Genomic DNA, 16,484 nt, shown 5'->3' on the forward strand with positions numbered 1-16,484 from the left:
CTTTGCGGGTTCGGGCGCGGGCGGGATGCGGAGGCGCGGGACACGGCGGCTGCCGCCCGGAGCGGGCGGCGCTCAGCGGCCCCGACAACTCCGTTACCGAGCGACTTGTCCTCAAAAATACCCGCGCGACTCTCAGAAAACGAGGCCGGGGATGCCCTCCAGCTTCCCAGCGATTCAATCCCCCCACCGGCAATCCCCCGCCCCGCCGGACCGGCAGCGTGCGTGGGGGTGAGGGTGTGTGTGGGGGGGGCTCTGCTCTCTTTACCGCCCTCCCTCTCCCTCTCCCCGGAGCCCTCTCATCGCCCGGGCGGAGCGGAGCGGAGCGGCGCGGGGGAAGACGGGCGCGGCCGGCGGGGGTCCAGCTTCCCAGCGATTCAATCCCCCCACCGGCAATCCCCCGCCCCGCCGGACCGGCAGCGTGCGTGGGGGTGAGGGTGTGTGTGGGGGGGGCTCTGCTCTCTTTACCGCCCTCCCTCTCCCTCTCCCCGGAGCCCTCTCATCGCCCGGGCGGAGCGGAGCGGAGCGGCGCGGGGGAAGACGGGCGCGGCCGGCGGGGGCCACTTACCATGGTGCCACACCTCGGGGTGCCCGTGAAAGTACGACCCGATGCCGTGGCCGACGAAGAAGGGGCAGACCTGGAAGCCACCTTGCCACGCCACGGAGCTGCGGGGGCAAAGAGGATCTGTCAGGGTGCGTGTCCCGACACCACCCCCGCTACACGGCCCCAGCCCCTGCTACCGCGTTGCTACCGACACTGGGTCACCACTTTGCGACAGTTCCGAAACAGTCATTGAAGCGAGCATGGGTGAGCATTGTTAGGTTTCAGAGTTAACATGCCTGCCAGTAGAGGCTGGTAGCTCCCGTGCCAGCCCTGCTGGCTAAGTAAAACGGCAGTGCGTTGTCTCCCTGCTTGATGGAGGGCAACCTTTTCCACAAGCACACTGGGAACTCATTTTAAGATGGCACAGCTAAAGTTGCCAAGTTGGGCAGCCAAGGCCCCAGCACACCATCAAACTGCAGCCTCTACCGAGTTCTCTGCAAGTGCAGAGCCTGTGCTGGGCTGCATACCCAGGGGCCTGCACTGGGTTTCCTGCAGGAGAAGAGGCTCCTGCTGCCAACAGGGAGAGTTAAGACCCCTACTACTTCACTTTCATAATACTTCAAACATTTAGTATAAAAATGAATTGAAAGTCCAGCAACTACGTTCATGCTAAATAACAATATATTTCTAATGAGCCTATCGACACAGAGGCAAAACCAAATCATAACAATTACAGCGTTTCAGTTCTGCCTGCGAGATCTGCCCTACCTTTCATAGCCTGCCTCAGGGAGAAGCATCTCAGAATTGCCTGCAGGACCATGGCTGGGCACTGATCCCTATCCATGCTAGGAAAGCAAATTCCTATTCCAGTTCCCCAAAACTGGAGGACCTGGAGATCCATGGGGTATCCTCTGTCTGCTGGCCCACCCCATGTCTGCAGGCTTCACTTTCAGGCTCTCCCTGTACTCAAACAGTGGCGGAGGCAGTGGTGGACAGAGTGATTTGAGGCAGCTCAGCCAGGAGGCCTACCCATATCCAAACCAGAAGAGTGCAGAGATTCAGGAAGATCTGGAGATAGATTAGAAGTGACAAGAAAGTTACCCTTGTCCCTGCATATCATCCCCACTCCATTTCTAAAATCAAACAGGAGCAAGACAGGAAGGCATTTAGCCTGAAGATATTTTGCCGGTAACATTAAAAACTTCATTTGCTTATTTTGAATGAAGGTAGGCACTGAAGAACTTCAGGTTTTTCTGTATTTACATCTTAGAAAATGCTCTCTCACAGTTTCACTACAGGTGGGAAACAGAAAAAGTTAAGAAACTCAACTAAAGGTAATGCTGTTGCAGAAATTAAAGCCTGTTAAACCCCATGGGCTAGCTTTTATCCAGGTGCAAAGTGGCCTCAGCTGGCTGTACAAAGTAATCCCCTTTGCACACCAGGCTGCACAGACTCTGCAGTGCTGGCTCCAGTGCCCACGGGTCATCATCCCAGAATTTAATGCCACTCAATTGAGGGACATGCTGCTCCACCACAGTGAAATGGCAATGAGAGAGAAGAGTTGGTTAATAAGGCTGCAGTGTTCAGACCTTAGAGCATGTTTTAACAGGATTTGTATATTACCTTTTACCTACCCATTGCTCATAACATTTCTTCATTAATTTTGGAGAAGAATGGAAATTTCAGGTTTAGCTACCCCCAAACTCCAAAGTACTGGCAAAAATGATTACCGACAAAGCTAGAAATTGGGGCTTCATTTGTTTGCACTCGAAGTCTGGGCTTTATAAATCATTTATAGATACATAATCTTTATACATCAATTATTTTGAAAAAAATCATGAAGGATTATGCAATGAGAAGTCCTACTAGAAATAGAAAATACTTTCTCCCCTGCCTTTCTATCATGTTCCCCATATCTGGATCAGAGACTGGGCCTGCTTATGATGCTATGATGCTGCTGAAGGCCAAGCAAGAAGTACAGGGATGGCGATGAGTTAGAAAGCCAGATTCCTCAGAAACATACACAAAATCCAAGATCTCCAGTGACCAAGCCCAGAGCAATGCAGATGATGATTCCCATACAAGTGAAGTGATTCTCTGAAGAGAGACTGGGAGAAGCCATCAATGCAACATGTGATAAGGTTTTTTTTCACCTTCTTCTGCCAGTCTTTTTGCAAAATCATAAACAATCACACTAACTGTTCAGCTTTGCTGATGTCCTTAGATGGCACCCCTGACCACTGACAGAGCATGGCCATTTTTTGTATTACTACAGGATTTTTTCTTCCAGAAAAATCCATGTTCTGTAGCAAGACAAATAGTTTTTCTCTGTGCAGCTATTCTGAGCACCATGGCTACATCCTTTCCAGTGAGCAGGGGAAGCTCCATCCTCAGCATTCAGCTACTGCCAAGGAGGGTGGCAGTAGCAGCAGGAGCTGCATGCTGGGCACCAGGCGCGCAAGCACCAGGGCACGCAGAAGGCAGTGTTACAACAGTATCCTGTCCTCGTGCAGTCAAAGAAATGGTTCATATGCATTTCAATGGTGAATTCTACCACTTTCTTGCCAAACAGCTTGAAAACAACTCTCTTTGCATCAGTACTACAGTGGTTACTGTCTGTGATCAAAATAGGGGATCCTGGAGGAGATCCTGGAGCTCACAGGGCTTTGACATCTACACTGACAGACACCGTGCCCCTCCTTCTTCCGTCTTGTCTACATACACAGCCTTGGTATTCTTTACGTAAAATGTAACATGGTCAACAGACCTGAAGTGACACACAGAAGAACTGTGGAGAAAATAAGCTGCAGGTATGAAACTCAGCCACTCTCAATCTGGTTTCAGTATTTGCATGTGTTTCAGAAGGTCTTATGAGGCATTTCTCTCCACAACTACTAGCTTTACTCTGGAGTATTTAATAAATCCTAGTGAACTCTTACATCCTTGTGGAGTTACAGTAGAACACCCAATTTTCATAAAAAAACAAAGGTGCTAATCCTAGCTACAACTTGCAAAGGTAATCCTGTAAATGTACATGTTGGCTGTAACTTTGAAACAGCTCTGAGAAGGGTGAATTGAACTATTGGTCTTGGTTAGCCTCTCCAATCTGCAGGATTCCCAGGCTGTGGAATCTGATTAAAAAATCAAGATGCCAGTGAGTGGAGCATTTTTGCACACATTTATCATTTGTTGCTGACAACAGCTCAACATTTTGGTCTCACTGTCTCACTGCCCAGCTCAGGACCTGTCAGCTTTCCCACAAGACAACCTTACAAGACTGCAGCCCCAGCTTCATCAGATGCTTCTTGCAGACAGGCAGCATAAGCTTAGACAGCTGGAGGAGCCCTGACTGCAAGTGGTAAAGCAGTGAAGACAGGAGGCAGAGGTTGGCATGGCTGAGCTGGGCCATCCAGAATCTGCTGTGGGAAAGGATGTACCAGTCTGCCAGTTCCCCTTGTCCATGGGGCACAGCCCAGCAAATGATTTCCAGAGCAAACACTGGGGCAGCAGAGGCACACCTCACAAGACAGCATCAAGAGAAAAAGAAAGGGTTCTTCAGAATAATCATTGTTAAAAATACCCATTGACAAAATTTATCATCACACATAGTAATCTTTGTTGCATATTTGGGCAGAGGTGAATTGGGCAGGATTAAAAGCATAATTATTTAGTGAGCCCAGTACTTGATTTTATTTTTTGCTGCCATGTGTTCTGTCCCAGTGGCTGCAGTGTCAAGAGTAGCCGCAGTGCTGCTTTGCTTTTGCTGATGGCAAAGCCAGGCCGAGTGCCTGGCATTGGGATGGATCAGCAGTGATGCAGCTGGTAAAGGAACATCACTGAGGGCCAAGCTATCCTCCTGAAGCCATTCAGAGCCTGTCATATGGTGGTATCATGCTTCAGAGAGTGGAGACAGGAGAGATGGGTGTCAGTTGCCATCTGAGCATCCTCTTCCCATGTTGCCAGACAACAGCTAATTCTCTGAAAGGAGGGATAAGTGTGGAGACATGCACTGCTGTCCTGACAGCAGCCTAACAGGGAAATTGCCACAAAGCAGGAACAGGCAGGACTGACTCTCCAGAAAGCTTTCCCTGATACTCAAGCTTTCCCTGAAAGGAGCTCTTGGGTGATAAATCCCTCCTGTTAAGAAGCTGAAAAGCAGGTTGAAAAAATTTCGTTAGGGGGCTGTCCTGTGCAGATACCCTCTAGGAGCACCTAGAGGAGCATTTTCTTTTCTTTTTACCAGATTTTGCCACTTTTTCCTCAAGGTAGGTGTGGTCTAATATTCTTAGCACTCGCTGAAGAAAAAGAAGTGTAACAATCCCATTTTCAGGATTGATAGCAACTACTTCTTTGAGCTCTGTGGTGGCACAAGGGAAGAAAGAATTTAACTGATTCAACAAGATGGCATAGACTGCTCTGCTACCAAGGATGAGCATCCTGGTGAACTGATTCTCAGCCAGGGATGCTTCTCCCACAGTGCCAGCTTCTCTTACCAGGGATGAAACTTTATCAAAAACAGTCCTGCAGAGCAGCAGGACATGAATGGCTGAAGCTGTTAAACAAATCTGTCTTAACACTTCTTGGCAGTGAACATACTTGAGAAACACTGAAAGTGATAACAGCCCCACGATAATTTATGTAGGGAGTTTTTGTTTTTCTTTTTTTTTTTTATTAAATTAGAAGTAATCATGTCTGTCTTAGATATATTATTAGCAAAATGGCCACTGAATGGCATACTTGTTTTTTGTTGTTTTTTTTTTTAAGTATTGAAACCAGCATCAGCCTAAACTATACTTATCTGTGATAAAAATATCTACTTTGAATAGCACCATAATATTTAATTTGAGAAATTACAAAATTCTACAGGGAAAATATTCAAGTATTTTTTTATGAAATAGTAATCCTAGACTGAGGGAATGCACAAGTTCAGGGATTCCTTATAATGACAATAAATGTTGAGGTATAATTAGTAATATTTTTGAAAGCCAACAATTGTTTTTTGAAAGAAAGGTACGTTTTAGTTTCAAACTGGAACACAAATTACTGTATTTTTCTTACAATAGTGCTGAACTTTTATTTGAGGTTCTCTGTTTCTGAAAGCAGACATGATGGATTGAAATAAAAGATAATTTATTGCAATGCTTACTTTCAAGTGCAGAGAGAAGCAGTGTAATTGTAATTTACAGTAGCTGTCAAGGAAAATCTATCACAGATGACATTAAAATGACTTATTTTGCCTGAGCCACTTATTGTTTAAATGTGCATAATCTGATAGAAACAGATTTTTTTAAAAAATCTGCTTTATATTGTTCTAAATTAATATCAAAACATATACTTATGAGTTAAACATTTTAAACCATTTATTAATACTTTCATCGCTACGATTTTTTTTTGTAGGAGTTGAAATTTGGTTTATTTAACAACATCACATTTAAGTTTTTTAGCTCTCTACACTCACAACACGTTCATGCACCTAGACTCACTGTCTAAAAAGCAGATTCCAAACTAGATTTATTTTTGTCTGAAAATGTCAGAAATGGTAGAAGAAAATGGACCATAGGGCCCAATTCCATTTACACTGCAACTGACCAATAGTTTTGATATGCCCTTCAATAGAAAGGGGTTAGCAAAGACCCAAATTTTCCTAAGGAAGGTAACTCCCGAATCCATGCAATCTTTTATTTGCAACTTGTAGCTGATGGGAGAATGAACTGCTGTCAATGAAATACTCAGTGTCAGCTATTGAGCTTCCATAACAAAGACTATGTTAGAATATTGACTGCAAACTTACCCCAAGATATAATTTTTCTGAAACCTACTGTGGAAAGGAAATATTCTGATTATTTGTGCCTAAGATACATTCTGCATATGACTTGAGCACCTTTCTAAAAAAGCTGATGAAAGAAACCTGGACACATTTCCATTCTGATGGACCTAAATGTTTTCAGCTTGTAGGTGCTTGTTCTCAGGCATTTATGATATCTAACTCTTGTGAAACTTCAGATTTTGATGTATATATGTATGTATTACATGTCTGTCTGCAAGCAAATGTCAAATGACAAATAACCTGAAACACAGCTTCACCAAGCCATGGTGATCTTTCAGCAGAGGCAGTGTTAAAGTAGTTCTAAACAAATCAGCACATTTAAATTGTCAACACGATAAAATCTTGAGAAATAAAGTTAACGACCTGCTATTTCATATGCAGTTTCGAACAGCTACTAGCTTCAATTAATCTGCTTTGCAAAGGGGACACTGACTATATATTTACATTTTGCAAGTAAACTGACCTCTGTACCAACACAGCAAAAATCCAATGTCACATTCAACTCTGTTCTTTTTCTTCTTCTTCCTTTTTTTTTTTTTTTTAAAACAGCTAGGATTAATGTAGTGAATCTGTAATGAAATGCATTATCCTGCATGGAGATTTATCAGATTTTCCAACTGAATGCCATGCTTTGCTAGCACTAGCTGGAGTTCACCTGCATGTTGGTGTGGCGTGTGGCTCTTTTTTGTAAAGAGTTAAGTTGAACACAAAAAAAGGGAACAAAGGTCAGCACCCAGCCGCCACTTGAATGTGAGATTTTTCTTTTTATTCCCCTTGATGTATACTAGGCTCTGTGTTATTAGTCTTAATGATGGAAAATTGTAGTGTTGATACAAATCTTTTTTTCAAAGTAGTAGGCGGGAGCTCCATTTGTTAGTAAGTTTTTTTGTGACTAAAAGCCATGGACAGTACATTTATGTAGCAGTAAAAGGCCTAGATGCTCTTTCCATAGCAGAGCTAATTATTCCTACTGTGACCTTACTGATCTACCCTGTTCCTAGTACATCTCATCTGCACGCCTGTTCCTCTGTGTAGATGGTGTCAGAGAATATGAAAAACCCTATAATGAAACCATTTTCATGATGGAGAAAGGCTACTGGAGTTGCACTTGCTACAAAGAGGCTCAATTATATGAGTAATTGTGATAATTTTCTACATTCATAGCCTTCAATGGGGAAAAAAGAATGAGAGCCACAAAAGAAAATTACTTTAACAAGAAAGTACAGAGAGTAAAAATGGAAGAAGAGACAAAAAGGGGGAAAAAATAACCAGAAAAAAAAGTTTAAAAAATAGATCTGGAGGGAGGAATAGCAAGACAGGGAGAACAACAGAAATGCTCAAAAAGCCTATGTGCAGCTGTGTTGCACAATTAAATTGAATTTTTTTTCTGCAGTTGATGAATGTGACTACTGCAAATGTGCCTCTGTAGTTAGCTATCATTTGTTGTTCCGTGACAGGAAAAGGATAATTACCTCTCAGAGAGAATCAAAGGCTGACATGCCCTTTAGACACAGCCATGAATGCAGAGCTCGATAGAATGCTTGAATAAGAATCCAGTGTTCTGTGCCCCCTTCTACTCAAGAATAAATTTTGTTAAAATGCAAGAGCACCACCAGTAAATTTGTTGAACCCTAGGTGTTCAAAAATATGAGGTGCATCTATCGACTCATCCCATTTGCAAAAATAAAACTACATTTTGAATTCACTTCTATTATATTCATGGACAGTAAGATAGTGAGATATGCATTAAATTTCTTTTCCCAGTAGGGGTCTGATTCAACATTTCCTATGAAAGAACAGAAAGACACTATCCTTTTTCTCCAGGCTAGTTAGCCTATAATTTAAAACTGTCAAAAACACAATTTTATACAAAGTCTTCAATAAAAGCTTCTCAGATATAACCCAGAGACGTTTTACTAAAGTTTGATTCAGACTCTGTTACAATATTTTTAAAGCTATAAATATATCTAACTGATATTTTGCCATTCTCTTTTTTTCTTAAAGTATTTGAAGATTTACAAAGAAAAAAAAAGCAGCATCCTTTCAAGGTGACTAAGCCTTGCAGCTTTTAAGTAATCAGAATGAATTCAATAGCTTGTTGGGACCATTAGCAGTCCGAAGAAGTATTGCTTAATGAAATGTATATGATATATGTCTGTTTCTTCTTTTTGGCAAACATTTTAAAATAATCCATAGGTACCTTCAAAAGACTAAGATGCATTTTTATTTAAAGCCATCAGCAGAAGAAGAGTCATGACTGCATTTATGTGAAAGCTAGAAGAGATGCAAAATAGGGAAAAATCTCTGAATGTCTGCTCTTTTTTCCCTGTGACATTAGCAGGCACTGCTCTTTGTAAGATCAGAAGCTCTCGAGTTAAATATTTTCATAGTTTTTAAACAAAGAGCTTATTTATGTTGACTAATTCCTTTGTAACATTCAATGAAAACAATGGTTTCTAACTGTCTTACACTGTTAGACAGATGTGGTGTGGTGTCACACACAAATAAAAAATAAACAAAAGTCCACCGCAAATTAAATCTGTTAATTTAAATCTACTTTATGAATATCTTTGTCTCTTTCTACAGTTATCTTTGCTGACCCTAGTGTAATTCACTTTAAAAAAAATACCTCTTACCCAAGGAACAACATTATATCTTGGCAGTTCACATACTGATATCAGACTGAAATGATGGTTTTGAATCATAAAACATGTCATCAGCTTTATACCAAACCACCAATAACCTTTGTCCCACTTGCCAGCCCTCCTTTTACTTGTCAATATAAGGCTTACCTGATTGTGTTTCCAATTACAGAGAAGGGAGCCCCTGGTCTGCAAGCTGCAATTGCTTCATCTCTACATTTCCTGGCAACCTCCACTAACTTTTCACCAGATTTATCCACATTGCCCACCAAAAAGGTTTCAGAAGTGTCACCATGGTAGCCATTGTAATACACCTAAACATATGCAGAAATGCAAAGACATTTTCTCATTTTGCATCCAGAAACAGATTGTCTTCTTAATTAAATCCATTCTTTCTAGGACCAAGATATATATTGCAACTGATAGACAGGTAAGTCATATTTGCAAGACTGGAAAAGCAAAACATTGCAAAGGAAAGAGAAAAAGCCTGAAAGATTGCAAGGTGCCTAAGGGTTGCCAATGCTGCCAATTAAAAATTCAAGAAAAGCAGAAGCTGCGCATCAGCACCCAGCAGTGCACCAGACAGTGACACTGCTCAGCTACAGGACATGAGGACAACTGGGCTGTTTGTGAGAAGATGGGTGGGGGCCATGGGTGGGCTGAAGGGGGCCTTGGGGCTGTCAGGTGCCCACCCATCCTGGCCCCTGCCCCTGTAGCCAGGGACTTGCTTGCACCCCAGAGGGGCAGGGCACTGAGCCCCAGTGCTGGCCGTGGGCACGGGGGAACCTGTTGGCAGCTGGCAGGGAGATGTAAGTCTGCAGTCAGCAGCCCCCGCTGGAGCTCTGAGCTGAGAGCCATACCCTGCTACCAACAACCAGAGTGAACCCCATGGAACACATGGACCAAATCCATCATCAGCTGTTGCAGGTTTTCTTTCATCTCATTTTTAAGCGGCAATGTGGCATTAACATTGGATTTTACTTCTGATTTCCAGAGATTAATTTTGAGAGAATAAACATACTACTGTGGCACTGAAAATTTTCATGTTCTGAAAATGAAACATGCTGTTGAATTAAATACACATTGTTTCTTTCTTTTTTTTTTTAACATTTCATAGGTTTTAAATGTTAGCTCTCCGGAAATTCTCTGTTGAGCACAAGAAATCTTGGCTATGCACTATGGAGCTTTGCAACACACCATTAAAATGGGGTTTGCAGCTCTGCACCATGGCAGGCAGGCCCATAATTGTAAGACCAAGCCAAATTTCCCCACAAAAAGACAAATTATAACAGTGCACAGTTTTGATCTTCTAAAACATTTTTTCTCCCCCAAACAGTGGCAAATATCCTTCTACAACTAATTACTCACCAAGCTCGAACCACTGAACTTTTGCCACTGGCAAACTATTTGTGAAAGACAGACTCACATTCTTTTTGGTTGATTCCAAACTGAAAAAACCCCACAACTCCAAAAAACTTACGCTACAGACAGTTTATCCCAAGGCCAGGTTTGTCTTCAGGCTGAAATGTAAAGAAAATGCAGGCCACTAGGAGCAAGGGGTATTTTAAAGAAAGGTGAGTGCCAGCAAGGGCCTAACTGGGTTGCCACCACTTCAGCAAAAAGCAGCTGCAATCCTCTGCTCTACCCCTTCCTCTGCCAGTTCAGACTACCACAAAATCTTTATTTTTGTATTTAATGCCCATTGGGTAGGTTTTAAACTAGATAGTTCATATTTAAACTGAACTAGTTTGTTCTTAGCTCTAGCAAGTAAAACACACAAACCCCCAAAATTAAACATCATCATCCTGGAAAAGCAAACACAGATTTAAAACATAGGAGAGTTAAAAAAAAAACCCAAACCAAACAACAACAAAAAAAACCCAACAACAAAACCAATAATAATATTTACTGCAGCCCATCCACTGCAATTACATATTTCTGATGTTAATAAACTACAACCACAGCAACTGTAACATACTATTTCCTTAAAATTCAGTGAAAGACCAAGTTGTAAGAAACATTAACCTGGTAACAATAGGCTGAAAATTGCACTATTCTGAGGATCTAGTAATGGATAACACGGTTGTCTCTATACTAAAATGCATTTTCAAGTCTATGTGTTTCAAGCCTATGAAATTTGTATTTCATCTATGAAATGCTATCATCTTAATTGTGCTAAAATGGGTTTTTTTGTTCAGATAATTTGTACATAGTGCTAGGTATTTACACTTAACCTGAGTATTATTTAATTACTTTATACAACCTGTACACAATTATAAACAATTTGTTGTGCAATATTTACTTTGATTTTTATTCTGTCCAGCTGTGAAACGTCCTAGTTCTGCTCATTAAAAATAAGCTAAGAGATCAGTCAATAATGCCGAAAAGTATTTTTTCCTCAGCTGTTTTGGACTAAGCAATTACCACACACGGCACAGTTCAGTTTTAAATTTAAAAAAAAAAAAATCTTACAAAGATAGTCAGCAATTCCCATCCTTGCAGGAATCTTCACATTCACAGACATGTCACAATTTATTTTATTTTATGAGAGTAGATGAAAGGCATAAACCTATGTCTTCAAAAAGGCCACTAACATTTAGTCAGACATTTGTGAGGCAGAGTGGACAAGATATGCACACTATGTTAATACAGAAATATTTCATTTACTTTATAATGGAAAGGATTTGTGATATGAGTCTAGACTAATCTAAGGTATCATTATTATCTTGACAGACTGAACAAAAAGTAAAATGAACCTTAAGGAGGTACAAAGAAATACGATTTAAATCCTTAGGTGTTACAAACTGATTTAGTCTAATAAACTGAGCAAAGCAACACCAATTCACCAAAGTAAAAATGAAGGCCAAAATTAAAGTTTAAAAATGCTAGATTGCACTGTGTAAACCTGATAGCCAGAATTCTACTATTAGAAAGTATGGAAAATTTAAAAAGATCAAAAACCCAAGCCAAACTAAACCCGGTTCTGGATCACATGTGAGTATATAATGGGAAAAAGGTTATTGACCCTAATTTTAATAGAAAAAATATTTTAGAAAGCTTGAATCTCATGCTCAGAGGTAGGTCTGCTGAAGATTTCTTCACTCTACCAGTATGAAAATAGTATCAAGTTACCAATAGTTTCTTTAATGATTTAAAAATCTTGTTTCTATGAGATTCTACTCCCTTGTATGTGACATATTATTGCAAAATAATGGTGGGATTCAAAACCTCTGTGTTCATATTAGAAATAAATAGCACTTCAGAAAAATATAAACATGCACAGCAAAAAGAAAAAAAAACTTGTGCAAGACACAAATATTTTTTTCATAAATGAAATGAGAATTAGGTTTCCAGTTCCTGTGCTTTCTTGCTCCTAGGAAAACCCAGCCCGTGTTTATTTAAATAGCTATAATTGATGATTCCCTGGAAATATTAAGTCACGGTTATATCACACTATTTCTGTTTCTGCTCAAAAGGTTCAGGGCTTTTATACCAGAAATGGAACACAACACTACCTTCGGGGATTTTAATAAATGTAGGGAACACTGCTAGCAAAAGAGTTGCTGTCCAAATAGACTGACATACACAGGCCAATGTAGCCTCTAATGACAGAGTAAGATAATGTCAGGCCCCACTCAAAATCAGCAGGGAGAGGAAGATCAATCTTGGCAGAGTGAAGGAAAAATGCTGGCTTTCTTCATGTTAGCTCATCTCATACATATCTATCTTCAGCTGCTGCCCAGTACTATGGTGCTCTGCATTAACTACACAGTGGATCAATAACAATTACACCTTCTCAAAAACATGACACATAGCAGGATTGGGTTGACATTTCACTTAGGCCAACATTGATCTCAGTGCATCTGATTCCAGTCCTAAATTCAAGTCAGGCCTGAGTCTATCTGGAATAAACACACAGTTAAAAACAGAAAAGGAAACCAGCTGCTTGTGCCTTGGCTCAGAAGTAAACAGCACATCCATCTGTGCATCCCCCATCTCCAATCCACTATTCTTCCTGTTGCTACTAGTGATTCTAAAGTTGATCAAAGACTATTTTTTATATGAATTACTCACTGTGACATCAATGTTGATAATATCTCCATCCTGAAGAGGTCGACTGAAACATAAACAGAAAAAAAAATAATGGTGACAGACAGTTCCCAACAAAGGGAATATAAGAATAAACACCTAATGACACATACATAAAAAATCAAGAGGTAGGTATTTTGTGATGGAGGAAGGCAGAAGCAAACAGAATAACCATTTTTAATGTTCAGCTCTGACTACCTAGAGAACAAGTGTAGCTGAATATAAAATAATGAGAAACAACTACCAGAAAAACATATCAACACCTGAAAAATCTACCATTATATTTATTCTTTTTCTCTCACTAGGGTTCATATTTTACTTTGTGAGTAGCTGAATGTATTGCGAATATAAAAAAAAACCCCACATAAATTCAAATATATTTATTCCTTAGCCTATACTTATTTTGCTGGATGAAAAAAAAATCAGACTGTACTGGTTTTTTTTTTCTCCACACACTAAACTCAAAATGCAATACGCTGTTTTTCTTTAAGTGTCTGGACAAACAGGATAATATATTTTTTTTCTATTTCACATGCATAATTCTATAACAGCTATCAGCATCATGTGGTAACATGCATCTACAATGCATTTACATACAACATTTAGTTAAGCTGAAATATGTTCAATATTAAATACAATTTATTAATTTCAGTTTAACATTTTAATTCCCGGTTGTAAAATGAAAATTATTGAGGAAATACCTGTCAGGAATACCATGACATACCACGTTGTTTACAGAAGTACAAACAGATTTTGGAAAACCTCCATAGCCCAGAGGTGATGGATAAGCATTCTGTCTGATTATTTCATGATGAACAATGGAATCTATTTCTTCAGTTGTCATGCCAACCTAAAATATCAAACATAACATCCTGTTAAAAAAGCAAAGAGAGTTTCTTATATTTACTGAATGTGATTGCAGCCAAGCTTCAATGAAATATTGGACGTTTCAAATACAGTGCTTTGATATAAAACACTATACTGTCTGATAGATTTTATTGATATATGGACTTTTTTTCAGAAAAAAAGGTTTTAAATAAAGCATGCAGTAGAAATGAGCACTCAAAGGTTCCTAGAAAATTTAAAATACTACTTCCTTTCTATTCTTTTTTCCATATATACTTTCTCAGAGACACCAATTTCCCATGGCATAGTTTCAGTAGCTGCTACAGAAATGTCTCATTTCAATGTTTTCAGTCCCTTAAAACAAAACATTACTTTTTATTTGTAAAAGAAAGGATATTAAGTCTTGTAATTGTCCTGTACATTTACCACAATGTATTTAAGCATTTTAAGAAATTGTTTTCCAGGTATTCTTAAATTTTATAAAATATTTAAATATTTAGCTTCAAATTTTGAGGATATTTTACTTAAAGTTGCCATAACCTGGGTGATCATAGTGAATCTACAAGCGCTGGCCCATCATTTTTAGAAATCTTAATTTTTATGCTTGACGTTTTCTAGATTCATCTTTTCCTCAAGATTTTACATATTAAAAAAAAAAAAATCCCCTCTTGTAAATCATCCAGACATTTTCTGAGTATCCATGGAGTGGAAAGTGCACATGCTTAAAATGACATTATTCTCACTTTTCTTTTGGATCAACTCTGTCTCTGGAATGGTTAGAGCTGAAATTTCAAATTTGGTAGGGAAACCTCTCTCATTGAGAAGTACTTTTGAGGGTTCCTCTGTAAATTGATTTTGATTTGAATGAGTTCTGAGCCCTTGAAAATCATACTTAGTACAGATATGAGTATCATCTTAGCACACTGAAGGAAAAATCACAGTGGCTGTGATTTTGGAGTAACATGTGGAATATAGGTAGGCTGTGGTGGAGGAGACAGTCATATATTGAAATACTGAGTGGCCATGCACAGTGAATACAGGAGAGTGCACTTGTGTACTGTGCTGAGCATAAAACCAGGTCTGTTTACTCAGGTGAATTTTGTTCAGCACAGAAACGTTGTTGGGCAAGTGAGGAGCAATGAACGTGGCTTCAAGACCAGGATTTGGGATTACTGCACATGCCCCCTGCTTTGCAGTAGCCATTGCAGCCTCAGTGCTGGGATGGCAGCTGCAGCCTTGGCACTTCTCTGCCTTGAATACGGAAGCCGTTGGTTCTGAATAAATGTAAGTTTGTTGCTCCTGCCTTTGCTCAAACATCTTCATCTTTAGCCCACAGACAAACTGAACTGCTATGTACTTGGCTGTCTGCTGTTTACTGCTGCTCTGCTCAAGCAATTTGATGTGGCTTTTGGATACTCAGCAGGCAGCCCTCTGGCCTCTGCATGGCTTACACCCTGTGAAAAGCTCTGCTTTTAACAGTATGTGCTTTACTTTTAAAGATACTTTTGTTAGTTGGGCAAGTTTGGGATGCACCTACAATGCACCTAATCCCTTATTTGGAGCAGGTCAATTCAATGGTATATAATAAAATATTTTCATGTCATAGAATCTGCTGCTTTATTCCCAAATCTGTAACTCAAATCAGGAAAGCTATCATATATAATACCATATTGTAATTTGAAGTCCCACAGGCAGTAACGGTAACATCAAAACCATGATCAAACTATATCTCTCTGTATCTATGGATTATAATGCACCCTTGTTATATTGGGGGATCTTATTGCCACTAGCTAAAGCACAGGTAAGAGCCAGTTTGGAGGACTGCGTGCAAGGTGGGTTCAGCAAGATAACAGGAACAGGTGGAGGGTGGGACTCTTCAGGTAAAACAGGAATGCAGAGTTTAGCTTACGAGAACAGCCTGAAAGAGCTTGGTTTGTTTAGTCTGGTGCACAGCTCTATTCCCGCATGAAGGGGAAGACTCAAAGAAAGGCAGGAAGCTGTTTAAATTAAAGAGCAGTGTTGGCACAAGAACAGATGGGTATAAACTGACCATGTGCAGCAACAGGCTGGAAAGCAGAAGATGTTCACGGTCAATGAGGGAGAGTTTTGGAGCTTCCTCCCAGTCAGGGGAGTCTTGAACAAACACTTGTGAAAAACAGAGCTCCCCAGCAGTCTGTGACTGACCTGGGCAGTGGTCTCAGCACTGCAACTCCAAATGCCACTTCCCTCCCAGTACACAGGTCCTGGTTATGTAATTATTACCTTATACATATTTTTGCTCCAAAACATTCATTATGTGTATGCAGTATTTTGCTATTATGCATGATTTGGCACATACTATGAACTGCATCATAAACTACACCATACTGCATAATTGTGTATTTACACATGATAACAACCGAAGAGTATTTGTGAAAAACTGCTCTCATTCAAAATCCACATTGTATCCTGACCCTTCAGAAACATATATACACCCTTAACTTTAAATGAGTAAGTTTTATTGTACTGAGAAATAACTGAACATTAAAAAGTTAAACAT

At 40.1% G+C, this 16,484-nt stretch overlaps 1 protein-coding gene across 3 annotated transcripts in view; it reads right to left on the reverse strand.

Moving 5' to 3' along the window:
- Positions 1-16,484, reverse strand: part of METAP1D (methionyl aminopeptidase type 1D (mitochondrial)) — a 45,280-nt gene that overhangs the window by 1,638 nt on the left and 27,158 nt on the right. For all 3 annotated transcript variants that reach the window (XM_017735801.1, XM_008634761.2, XM_017735800.1), the window contains exons 4-7: positions 13,801-13,949; positions 13,085-13,127; positions 9,161-9,324; positions 566-663 (exon numbers count right to left, since the gene is read on the reverse strand). In XM_017735801.1, coding sequence (XP_017591290.1) covers positions 566-663; positions 9,161-9,324; positions 13,085-13,127; positions 13,801-13,949 — 454 coding nt within the window. The remainder of the gene's footprint in view (positions 1-565; positions 664-9,160; positions 9,325-13,084; positions 13,128-13,800; positions 13,950-16,484) is intronic.

Source organism: Corvus brachyrhynchos, unplaced genomic scaffold (assembly GCF_000691975.1).
Source record: "Corvus brachyrhynchos isolate BGI_N302 unplaced genomic scaffold, ASM69197v1 scaffold255, whole genome shotgun sequence".
Lineage (NCBI taxonomy): Eukaryota > Metazoa > Chordata > Aves > Passeriformes > Corvidae > Corvus > Corvus brachyrhynchos.